This window comes from Xiphias gladius, chromosome 12 (assembly GCF_016859285.1).
Source record: "Xiphias gladius isolate SHS-SW01 ecotype Sanya breed wild chromosome 12, ASM1685928v1, whole genome shotgun sequence".
Taxonomy (NCBI): Eukaryota; Metazoa; Chordata; class Actinopteri; order Istiophoriformes; family Xiphiidae; genus Xiphias; species Xiphias gladius.
In genome coordinates this window covers 14,058,432-14,071,212 of record NC_053411.1, presented here as the reverse complement: position 1 = coordinate 14,071,212, position 12,781 = coordinate 14,058,432, and the positions used below count along the sequence as shown (strand labels likewise).

The 12,781-nt window shown below is 37.9% G+C and overlaps 1 protein-coding gene across 1 annotated transcript in view; it reads right to left on the bottom strand.

The window, feature by feature from the left end:
• Nucleotides 1–11,679, bottom strand: part of si:dkey-10h3.1 — a 21,701-nt gene extending 10,022 nt beyond the window's left edge. Inside the window, exons 1-15 of the mRNA XM_040141564.1 lie at nucleotides 11,530–11,679; nucleotides 11,135–11,167; nucleotides 9,736–10,038; nucleotides 8,479–8,745; nucleotides 7,858–8,118; nucleotides 7,431–7,550; nucleotides 7,275–7,290; nucleotides 7,086–7,174; nucleotides 6,882–6,932; nucleotides 6,708–6,764; nucleotides 6,551–6,610; nucleotides 6,255–6,308; nucleotides 5,853–5,915; nucleotides 5,690–5,705; nucleotides 3,264–3,361 (exon numbers count right to left, since the gene is read on the bottom strand). Coding sequence (XP_039997498.1) covers nucleotides 3,264–3,361; nucleotides 5,690–5,705; nucleotides 5,853–5,915; nucleotides 6,255–6,308; nucleotides 6,551–6,610; nucleotides 6,708–6,764; nucleotides 6,882–6,932; nucleotides 7,086–7,174; nucleotides 7,275–7,290; nucleotides 7,431–7,550; nucleotides 7,858–8,118; nucleotides 8,479–8,745; nucleotides 9,736–10,038; nucleotides 11,135–11,167; nucleotides 11,530–11,566 — 1,525 coding nt within the window. The 5' untranslated portion in view covers nucleotides 11,567–11,679. The remainder of the gene's footprint in view (nucleotides 1–3,263; nucleotides 3,362–5,689; nucleotides 5,706–5,852; nucleotides 5,916–6,254; nucleotides 6,309–6,550; nucleotides 6,611–6,707; nucleotides 6,765–6,881; nucleotides 6,933–7,085; nucleotides 7,175–7,274; nucleotides 7,291–7,430; nucleotides 7,551–7,857; nucleotides 8,119–8,478; nucleotides 8,746–9,735; nucleotides 10,039–11,134; nucleotides 11,168–11,529) is intronic.
• Between the last annotated feature and the right edge of the window lie 1,102 nt (nucleotides 11,680–12,781).

Sequence of the window (12,781 nt, the reverse complement as noted above, 5' to 3'; positions counted from 1 at the left end):
ATGAAGACTTCACAAACCTTTCTTCTTCTTGGCTTTTTTAATTGTATTGAAGCTGTTGACCTGGGCATACACGAGACTGTTGTCTAAAACAGAATCCAGATCTCTAAAATGTGCAAGTGATGGATGAATGGATTGACTTACAGGTAGAACAAAAATGCAAGAAAAACACCTCAGCTGATATGTCTTTTGTTTTTTTGTTGTGTTTCGTCTCAGTTGAGTGTGGTGCCTGGGTCAGAATCAAATGAGACATTGCATATTACAGTTAGGTAGATAAGTATTTGGACAGTGACACAATTATGCAATTTTGCCTCTGTACACCACCACAATGGATTTGAAACAAAGCCGTCAAGATGTGATTGAAGTGTAGACTTTCAGCTTTAATTCAAAGGGTTTCACAAAAATATCACATTAACCAAAATTACAGCCATTTTCATACATAGTCCCTCATTTTCAGAGGCTCAAAAGTAATTGGACTATTGACTGACAATTAGTTCCATGGCCAGGTGTTACTTGTTCCCTCATTATGTCGTGACATATTAAGCAGATTAAAGGTCCGGAGTTGATTCCAAGCGTTGAATTTGCATTTGGTAGCTCTTCATGGGAAGTCTCAATATGCGGTGTGTCGATACAAATGAAGGAGGCCATCGTTAGACTAAAAAAACAAAACAAACCCATCAGACAGATGGCAGAAAGTTAAAGGAGTGGCCAAATCAACAATTTGGTACGTTCTAAAAAGGAGGAATGCATTGTTGAGCTCAGCAACACGAAAACGCCTGGAAGACAACTGAAGTGGATGATTGCAGAATTCTTTCCTTGGTGAGGAAAACCTCTTCACAACCATCTAGCCAGATCAAGAACGCTCTCCAGGAGGTGACTGTATCATTGTCAAAGTCTACAATCAAGAACAGAAATGCCAGAAAGGACAGAGTTTGCCAGAAAAAGACTAAAAAAGCCTGCAAAGTTCAGGAACAAGATTCTTTGGACAGATGAAACAAGATGAACTTGTACCAGAATGATGGGAAGAGAAGAGTATGGAGTAGAAAGGGCTCATGATCCAAAGTGTACCACATCATCTGTCCAACATGGTGGAGGCAGTGTCATGGCATAGACATGTATGGCAGTGTACCAAGGTCACTGGTGCTATTGATGATCTGACTGCTGATAGAAGTAGCAGGATGAATTCTGAAGTGTAAAGGTCTGTACTATCTGCTCAGATTCAGCCAAACTCTGCAAAACCGATGGGATGGTGCTTCATAGTACAGATGGATAATGACCCAAAAACATACTGCAAAGCAACCCAGGACCTTCTGATGGCAAAGAAATTGAATATTCAATGGCCAAGTCAGTCACCTGACCTCAACCAACTGAGCATGCTTTTATCTTCCTGAAGACAAACTGAGGGCAGAAAGACCCACCAACAAGCAGGACCTGAAGGCAGCTGCATTAAAAGCCTGGCAAAGCATCTCAAGGGAGGTAACTCAGCATCTGGTGACGTCTAGGGGTTCCAGACTTCAGGCAGTCGCTGGCTGCAAAGGATTTTCATCCAAATATCACAAATAATCCTTATTTTTATTATTATGTTTTTTGTCCAATTACTTTTGAGCCTCTGAAAATGAGAGACTATGTATAAAAATGGCTGTAATTTCTAAAAGGTTAATGTGATAATTTTGTTAAACCCCTTGAACTGAAGCTGAAAGTCTACACTTCAATCACATCTCAATGGCTTCATTTCAAATCCATTGTGATGGTGTAAGGAGGCAAAGTTGCAAAAATTGTTTCGCTGTCCAAATACTTACGTACCTAACTGTATATTGTGCAATACAGATAAACATGACTTTATGTGCAAACCATAAGTTTGATAGGAGAAAATCTGGCAGCAAAAATTTTAAAAAATATATCAAAAGACAAAACAATGTCACTAAGACTATTTTCCAGTTTTAATCATCGAGTATTGTGCCACCTCATTTGTGGAAGACAAAAAGGAGAAGGTGGACTGGGAATTTCCGCATACAATTTACGGCATTTCATAATCTGCAACGACATGACTAGGGGGTTAAAATGTAAGAAAAAAGAAATCAGTTTTATTTCATATCTGTGAAATGGAAATATATTGGAAGCTAATGACACACAACATACAGTAACAATCATATACTTTATATGAAACAGACAAACTAAGAAATACTCAGATGGCCCTACAGATATGTGTAAGATTTCCAACTGTGGCAACTCCTATTGGTGGTGAGTGGTACCTGCCCAAGGTGACTGAGATTAATTCAACTGCATGCATAATATCGTCCAGTGTAACAATATGAAACATTTCAATACAAACTATGAGCACGACTGTACCTGCAGTTCCTATCTTCAAATCAGAGTAAACAGAACTCTCCACTGGTTCATGATGCTTCCCTGTTAAGATAATTAGAGGAGTTCGTAAAATAAATAAATAAATACATTCTTTTTTGTCACTGCAGGCCAAAACCTTTTTGAACTTTTTCAAAAATTTTCTACATTGCATATATTTGGAGGACTCACCCTTCCGTCCAACGTTTTTAAGTTCAATAGAAGAATATGTGACATCCTGGGATTTACCTGCATCTGAAATAAACATAAATAGTATCAAGAAAAAATATTTTTGAGTTTTTGAGTTACAGGATTTTATATCAAGAATCTTGCAGCTGTTGCATTTGCAACTGCTCCATGTTAATCAGTAGGTACATACTGAAACCTTTTTTAGCATCTTCAGAGTCTTTGATTGTATCATAGAGAAAAGCACACAAACAGTAAAAAAGCAAGCCAAGGTCAGATAAATCGTTTTAAATACATTATACCAAATACATATCACATTTTTAACAAATATCCTTAGTCACTTTTTTTGTTGTTTGCTTTTATAGGTGTGGACAAATCAGAACAATATCTATAAGATATTTTCATAACATAAACGTATAATGTTGTCATCATGTATTTATTATTAAGGTGGGACAGTAGAGCAATAATATTTATGGATTCTTTCCGTTTGGAAGTTTAGGTTCGATTCAAGTAGAATCAGTTTAAAATCGTGTAATCGAGTGTCTGATATTTTGTACTTTTGATTAACTGTTTTTATGACAAATTCTCGAGACTGTAGGTCCAGTCTCGTGGACTTCAGCTTTTGATTGTTATTTGAGAATCATCAGTCAATCAACGACCAGAAACTGAGTGTGAGAAATGTTAATGAAAAGACAGAAATACTAATAATAACAATCAAGATTAGTTTAAAGGCCAACCAGTTAGAGGAGAGGGGTATTCGTTTGGTTGAGTTTTGTTCTGGTTGACCTCGTGAATGGTGTTGGAGATCCGACTGGTGCTCTCTGACTGGTACGGCCTAAAACATGAAATAAATATAGCAATTTTAATACAGAAATGGAACGTACAGCTGTTACATTTAGGATGAGAGAAGAGAGTGTTGTTCTGACCTGAAAAAGACAGTGGTGTTAGTTGGTTTTGTAGTGTAAATTGGTCTACTGCTATTTTATTTCATGAAAACAGAGTGCATCTTTGTATTTGAATAATTAAAGAGTAAGTAAGCAATTTCATATCAGAAGAAGAACGCCTCACCCTTGGACTGTCTGTAGCAACACAACAGGAGCAGTAGAATAAGAAGTACCATTACACAAACCAGCCCAATGATCAGTGGCACAGGAAATGAAGAGCTTTCATCTCTTGGCACGGCTACTGTAAACATTAAATATTAATTAAAAGTTAATAAAAGTATTAAGAAACTTTACTAATGTAGGACTTTCTTCATGGAATTTACAAAATTCTCCCAGAAAAATGGAAGCCAGGTGACTTCAAGCCTCAGTAAAGATAAAACTCTAAAATATACAAAAAACAATCTACATCTCGAGCACATACACGTATGTTGAATGTTTCTTTCTCAGACAGCAACACACTTTACAAAAAAGAAAGTGTATAAAATGTTTTAACCCTACTCACCCTTGACTGACACCCAGCTCTGTGGTGACACTAGTCTTGAGTACCGACAGCTGTAGAAACCTTCATCTGACTTTGACACTGCAGAGATATTCGGCTCCGCCCTGAGCCTGTCATTCTGATAGAAAAACACACCGGAAAGTTCTCTTTCTATCCAGGATTTGCAGCGAAGAGTAAAAGACTCTCCCTCAGTCACAGGATGGACGGGGCTCACCAGGATGATACCATAATTATTATCTGTAAAACAGTCGGAGAATATTAGAGATCAGCTGGTGCAGACCTTTAGAATGAGCTGAAAAACAATGATGAAACCTTGAATCTCTACGTGTGTGTGGTTTTAATGCTTTAAGATTAAATGAAGAAAAATAGGGGGAAGGACAGAGGGAAACAAGGAGAGGAGGACATTAATCCCAGTCCAGTATTGAAAACCATCCAACATCAACATTTTGTTTATTGAGTGGAAAAAAAACCCCAACAAACTCACCTCCAGACCAGACAAACTTTTGGTTTGTCTCACTATGTTGAGTGTAATACACTGGGTCACCTCTTCCAGCTCTACACACATATCCCGCTGTGTGTGACTGAGCACGAACAATGTAGGAATCCTGTGCAGTCCCCTTGCTATCACGTAACAGCTCGTAGCTGTAGGAGTGTTTTGATTGGTTGGGAACAGCCTTATACCAGTAGAACCACCACCCTGCAGATGGGACTTCAACCCTGCAATTCAGAGTTACCGAAGCTCCAGGACTCGGCCAATATTCTACTCCTATTTGACATGGAGAAAAAGCTTTCTCAAATCCGGGCTGCTTATGTTTCTACTTCATGGTCATTCATTAGCTTAGATACATAAATGCGTTCGTGCAAAATAAAATCTAAAAACATGTCTCTTGCCTCATCATGTTAAGATTATTTTTGAAACCAGAACCACAGAGGAAACAAGCCAAGCTGCACTTGTGCACGAGTGACAGAAATTCCACCTCACAGCTTCTCTTTACAAATATAGTACAGAGATGTGTTGCTTCAACAGCATGAAGTCATGAATTTAGACGGCGGCATCATCACACCGACACCAGAGCTAATGTGTACACACGGAGTAAGCTGTCAGGGTATCCGACATTTCGTAAAGCACGACTTTACTGGAGCACCGAAATAAGAGGGAAGATTACAAAACAAATTACACAGGCTGTGTAAAGCAAATCACAGAGAAGTAAGAGAAACAGTAATGACAATTTACTTTCGGAACAAAACTTTAATGATGCATAAGGAGTAACCAAGCTTTTAAAAATACAAAAAAACAAAAAAAACAAGCTAAATCCATCCAGGTGAAAAGAAAATTAACATAGCAAAGAGAAATTCTTGTTATGTGTAACAGGGTATAACAAATTAAATGTTCCAAATGTGCAAAGCTTTTTTTTCATCTAACACTGAAAAAGATGCTGACTTTAAAGGCTACAACCTGGGTACTGAAGCTGGAATATTTCAAACTGTTACTTTTTGCTGCTGTCGACAGCAGCTTTAAAACCTGAAGCGCCAAAATACGGTGCACTCAATGTTATATGTGATCATTCGCTGTCTTTTCAACAAGTAAAACACAACATTAAATTCATATGTTTCCTTCAAATGAATTGCTATTAAATTAACTGTAGATGGTTACAGTGTATAAAAGCTACAAATATCGCCAGTGTAGTTTTCATGTTGTCATCCATTCCATTGGTTTTGCTGATATCTCTTTAGGTCTGGGAGGAAAAAGAAATGTCATTCAAAAATTAATGTTGCTTTTTCTGCCATTTTACTCCCAATAACAACCCATTTAACTATATGTAAAATAAACCATTACAGTGACTAAACCCAATATGCACGTTATGTTATCGCTGCATTATTACCACGAGCTCTTCCTGGTTTCACTTCAGAATAAACAGTTTCATCAGCTGCTGCAGGAGTTGATTCTATGAATGGAGATGATTAGATTGAAATGTTTGGCAGTAATGTCTCAGCTTACACTGATAATGTACTTATTCACACTGTTTTCTTCCGGAGATTACAATATTAGTTGAAGTACGTTGAAATTATAGGTTGATAGTCGGCAATGCAAGTAATTATAATGGTAGCGAAAAAGTCAACAAGCAAATAAAAGCACAATAAATAGAACAAAATAAAAAACTATTAGGAAATGCTGCCATTTTACAAATATGGATGGTCTTGGATGGACACAGAAGTCACATTACAGTATTTAAGACCAACCTGTTGGACAATAACAGCTCCAGGTGGATGTAGATTTTACTTACCTTTATTGTGGGAGTAGATCTGGGCATACATCAGAGTGTCATCTGATACAGCAGCTACGTTTCAGGTTATACGGATGGACGGATGGAGGGAAAGGCAGAATAAAGAAATGAAATGTGGCATGCCCTTATGTTTATGTATATGAAAATTAAATTAAATAATATAATCGAATTGTCATCAAAATCTAAATCTAAAAGCCTTCATATATGTATACTGTGTGTAGGATGTGACACTTGGTGGCTTCAGCAACTTAGTGGTAGGATTTAAAAAAAAAAAAAACAGTTGTAATGAACCATACCTGCAGCTGATCCTATGCTCACATCAGAGTTAACTCTGCTCTCCTCTTTGTTATTCTTCCCTGTTAGAAGGATCACATGAATGAATGAAAAGACAGTTTCCTGTTATTTATTTCGGCACTGCTGGCCTACAAAAAACATCATGCAGTTCTTACTCACCCAGTTTTGCAAAGTTTTTAAGATCAATAAAAGTATATGTGACATCCCTGGATTCATCTGAAATGTAGATATATATTTTTTTTAATTTAAGGGATTGTCAATCATTTACAGTTCCCCTAAATCATTTCAGTATCTCTAATTGCTCCATGTTAAACAAAAAGGTATATGCTGTACCAGTTTCAGTGTCCTCGGGGCCTTTGATTGATTCATAAAGACAAACATCACCTTCAGAGTAGTGGAAATCAAGCCGGGGTCAGATTAATCATTTTAATCCCATTATAGGAATTCCAAAATCTTCCTAATCAGCTAACCACAAATAGAAAGGTTAGGCTTAGAGGTTCACCATAAATCAGGAAAATAATTAGGATTATGGCTCACCATGGAGATGCGAGTTGGATTTGTTGCACTGAGTTTCAGCCTGGTTGATCATGTCATCTGTAGCAGAGCTCTGATTGGTGCTCTGAGACCTGGCGGATCCAACCCCCCCCCCAACATGTGTTAGAATAGATTTAATTAGGAACACGTAATACACTGCTATGCTCAAAATGATAGGAGTGTTGTACCAACCTGATAAACCCTGAATCTGCAAAAGAGACATTTGCTGTTACGTGGTTTTGTATTGCAAATTGTTCTATTGTTGCCACAGTATATGCAATTACATCAGACTACTGATCTGCTGACATCTGTCTATTCTGATCAAATACCAGAAGGAAAAGATCTCACCTTTTGACTTTCTGCAGCAAAACAGCAGCAGCAGCAGGAGAATAATCAGTAAAATTCCACAAACCAACCCAACAACAATCAGCGGCACAGGGAGTGAAGAGCTTTTAGGCCTGGACGCTGCTATAATAAATAATCTGTATTATTTCTATGACTATTTTCTCAGATTTTCCATAGTGCTTTACAAAAACAGGTTACATCAAGTCTTAGTAACAAAACTCCAAAAGTATGAAATGATTACTCATGCTGATCATGTGTTTAACTTGTGTCTTTATTTTTCATTATGAATACCATATAAAGCCATTTCCCACACACACAAACTAACAGGTCAACTAAGCCAATTTCTAATACACTGATTACTTTTCCATCTCAGATTGTAGAACATCTTACAACATAAATGCTTAAGAAACAGTTTGTAAATCATACTCACATTTTACTGACATCCAACTCTCTGGTGACGTCCAGGTCCTCCAAGCCTGTGGTGAATCTTTTCGTTCACATTTATAAAAGCCTTCATGTGACTTTGACACTGCAGGGATAGTCAGCTCCCGTCTAGTATCATTTTGGATGAGTTTGTCATTTTTATAGAAAGACACATTAGTTAAAACATCTTCTGGTCTCAACTTGCAGCCAAGAGTAACAGACTCTCCCTCAGCCACAGGACGGACAGGGCTCAGCAAGATAATATGATCTGTGAAACAGAATATGAAGTTTTATTCAGAGATCAGCTGTTTCAAGTTTACATACTGTACATTGATTGGAATAGATCACGAGTATTCAATCGTTTTCAATCTCCTGTAACGATAGAATCGATACACTGGCCTGACAAAGACCTGGCATTTAGCTTGTGCACGTACAAGTGTCTTCAATGTACAAAGGAAGTGAGTGAAGCCAAAAAAAAAAAAGGGGGGGGACCCCACACACATGCAGTATTCAATGATGAAGACTGACATTTTATTTTCAGACTATAAACTCAACCTACCATGGATCAAATCTACAGTGTACAGGATAAATTACAAGAGACAAGAAAATAAAACTGATTAAAACTCACAGTTTCCAGTGATGTTGACTGCGTTGCTGAAGTCCCCTGATCCAGACTCACACCAGTACACTGCATTACTGGGCCAATAGTTATCGATCTTGCACGTGGATCCAGTCATTCTCCCCCAGGAAGAGCAGTGTGACAGGTATCCACCCTCACGAAACCTCATCACTCTCCACTCAGTAGAGTTTCCCTCACAGCTCAGTGAGACGGAGTCAGACTTGAAGTGCTGCACTCTGTCAGGACTCACTGTGAGAGACGCTGATGGATGAAAATCTAAAAACAACAAGTATAAAAGGGTCAAACCAACCACAGAGACTTTAGAATTAAGAGAGAACAATGCAAATATTCCTTTTTAAGCCTTTATTGAGTGATAAAAACATCAGTAGCAAAACTCTGCAACGAGATGCAGTGTTTTGATGAAACGATGAGTGTTTGGAACATACAGACCACATGGATAGACAGCAGAGAAATGAATTATGCTGATAAGTGGTTTGAGGTGTTTCATAGATGCTTTTCTACTCTCTAGTTTTACCTGCCCTTCAAACAAACAGAGCTGTGTATTTCATATCAAAAGATTCTTCATGTCCATGCAAAAGTGTTTTCTTCTTCTTTGTCTTACCTGAGTTGTCTCAGATTTGTAGCGGTTTACCTTGTCTGTACCTGCATTGCTGTCTGCTGACGTCTTTTTTCTTTTGTTTTGGTCTTTGTTTTTTTGCCAGGTATTGACTGTTGAATCAGTCTGTGCACCTGCCTGACCACGGACTGAAGTCTGAAACTACACCTGTCCTGTCTGCTGGGTGAGTAAAAGCAAATGAGTAGAAACAGAAGGATGAGCTCAAGTATCCAAAATAAAAGCACCCATTGAATACTTCTCCCCTATAACTGTCACAGTGATAGGTGGAAACCTTGAATCTCTACGTCTGTGTGTGGTTTTAATGCTTTAAGATTAAATGAAGAAAAATAAGGGGAAGGACAGAGGGAAACAAGGAGAGGAGGACATTAATCCCAGTCCAGTATTGAAAACCATCCAACATCAACATTTTGTTTATTGAGTGGGTTGGAAAACGAATGTGGTCTTGATGGGAGAAAAAACACAAAAATACATTTCTTCCTTACATTTCTTTTCAATGTAAAAGGCAATTTATTTGCCAACATGGAGGATTGTTTTTAAAGTTATCTTCGTCAAAGACAAAAACTTGGATTAATTCACGTAATGACCTGCTTCTTGAAAGAAAAAAAAAAAAAAAACCCCAACAAACTCACCTCCAGACCAGACAAACTTTGGTTCACTATATTGAGTGTAATACACTGGGTCTCCTCTTCCAGCTCTACACACATATCCTGCTGTGTGTGTCGGCCCATGGACGATGTAGGAATCCTGTTCGGTCCCGTTGGTGTTACCAGGTAGCAGCTCGTAGCTGTAGGAGTATTCTGATTGGTTGGGAACAGCCTTATACCAGTAGAACCTCCACCCTGCAGATGGGACTTCAACCCTGCAGCTCAGAGTTACTGAGGCTCCAGGACTCGGCCATAATGGAGACACAGTCAGGACAGGTTTGGGTTTATCTGTTGGGAAGTTGTTTATTATGATGTTATTATGATGGGTTCTTGCCTGTCAAACAAACACAAGTGAAAACATAACCTCCTTGGCAGAGGTAATGAATTTTTGGATTTTCTCTCCTGTCAGCAATCAGTTTACTTGCTGTTCAGTTCAGAGCAAAGACAAAAAGTTCATTCAAGTCCCTATGAGTTAGGTCAATTTGAATGACTGAAAATTGGTTAATAATAATTATCATCCAGCGTCGATGATGGAGCTACAACTAAATGTCCCATGGCCCAAATACTCACATAAATGTCTTCCCTTTATATTTTCTTTAATATGTTAATAATGAATGAACTGGTTATGTTTCAAATGCCTCAGTGCATTTGAACTATGACTGACTTTACTGATCAGTCCTGATGGTTTCACCAATTTTCACGGAAAAAAAAAGGAAAGAAAAAAGTGTGGTCTGATGTACCACGTTTTTTGATCTGAGCCTCGGAAGAGTCAGAGGTACGTCCGTACCATTCAAATACCCAGTCAGCAGAGCCATCTACAGAGCAGGCCAGTGTCACACTGCCCCCTGCTGCTATAACTGTCCTATCTGCTGTCAGAGTGGCCTTAAGTACATGTTCTGTTTAGGTTAGAAAAACAATCAAACAAGAAAGTTATTGTAATGGAAATCAAAAATGTATTTGATCATTTTTTTTGAACACAGTGGAGACCAACGTATGTCTCTGTCATGCATAATGTTTTGTGCAAGTTATCTGATTTCACCCAGTGTAGCCTCTTTGGCTCCGCATGTTTATGAATTCACACAAAAACATGACTCACTAACTCAAAACCACAAATTTATTTAAATAGACAACATTTTGATGGATGGATAAATTTTCTAGTAATGTTAACAAAATAAGAAGCTTTCGTACAGGGCCTCACACCAAATGGTTCCATACAAGTCTCCATACATAAACATGCATACAACACTGCCCTGGTAAGACAAATACCAAAAAAAAAAACAAAAAAAAATGTTTTGAAGAATATGCAATTAAGAGTGATATAGTTGTTAATAAGATAAATAGGATATATAATATGTAAATGATAGTAACAAAAACAATTGCTCACCTTCAGCCTTTCCATAGAAGAGTGTATTCAGCACTAAAATAAAGATTGAAACTTCATCAGACAGGGTCAATCTGACAGACAGTCAAAATCATTGCACATCAACAAATTTCTCAGATGATATTCTGTAAATTGCTAAAGAGGCAGGAAACACAAACAAACCTCTTTAAAATGAAATATAAACTAAAAAAATAGCTTTATGCATAATGCCTTATACCCTAGACCATATACTGCATATGCATTGTACAAATATCTGCGCAAAATAACTAGTCCAGGCCAATCTGAACCAAGCCTAATTAGCAACCAACGTCATGTCTAAAAAGATACTGTGTTGATCAAAAAAACACATGATTCTGCCTCAGAAAGTCACAGAATTGGAAAATCACTAATGTACTCACAGAATAATGACAGCACACAGAACAAAGTGTGCCCCATGCCTACATCCAGCACTGACACTGTCGTTGTGCTTCCGAGAAATGTTTCCACTGTGGATTGTTAATAAGAGAAAGAGAGAAGGTTGTTGCAGAAGAAGTTACATTTCATATGAATTTTCTCTACTTCTCCTTCAGAGTATAGCTTATGTGTTCTTCCTTCCGCTTCACACAAAACTCAGACAACTACAGTGGCTTTGACCACAGAATACTTTGACATTTTCACTCTTCCTGCCCACTGCAAAAATATATATCAGTTTGTGTTTTGTGCAAAGGCCCACTGCTCTTGCATCCACAATGCCTGCATTGTCATGAGGTGTGTGTCGTGTGTATCTACAGTACGTATGATAATACTGTTCAGGCATGTACAGTAAATCCTCTACATGTGTGCTTAATACTCTCCATAGTGAATCTGATATAAAACGCGGCCCAAAACTTTTCTCATTTCGTGCTTGAATTGTATGATCTGTCTGCTCATTCTATGATGAAGCCCTGAATTATAAATATTTTGCCTTCTTATCACTCAAATGAGCAATAACAACTGTGGTGGTGATATAATAGCTTCCAACACAGAGAGTCGCAGTGGATATGAAAAAGGTAAATATAGTGTAAAGAAAGAAACACAACTTTCAAATGATCCCTGCAATGGCCACAGAAAGATTTTAGGATGCAGAGTTTTTCCTCCGTGAAATTACTGAAAGGGTCAGTAAGAGATAAATAAGATAAATTTATCTGAAATTTTTTTTTCAGATACATTTTCCCTTCCAGTATCAGTAAATCGCCTACTTATCTACAGTGTGTAGCTTTAAAAGGACATGAAATCAACATTTCACACATTCTCACAGTGACTGAGATGCTGTTTTAATGTGAAAATGTCCCCAGGTCTTTATCTTCAACAACAAAATTAAGCTACAGTGCTATAGTGAAAAACATCCCATAACCTCAGCAAAGTATCTGTGGATCCTCTCAGCTTGTGGCGGTATTCTGGTTTCAGAGTTCCTCAATTTTCTCTGAGACCAAGACACAGAAAATGACCAACTGACTGCATGATTGAATTCGAGGAGAATAGAAATTGTTTCAGGAAAACGAACTAAGCAAGCAAAAAGACAGAATTATGTTTTCTCCTTGCCTTACTTGGTGCTGTAGCACATATAGTAGAGATCTAAAGTCCTCCCCCATTTCCCAGCCAGCCCGTTTTCCATTAGCAGCTATAAATCTC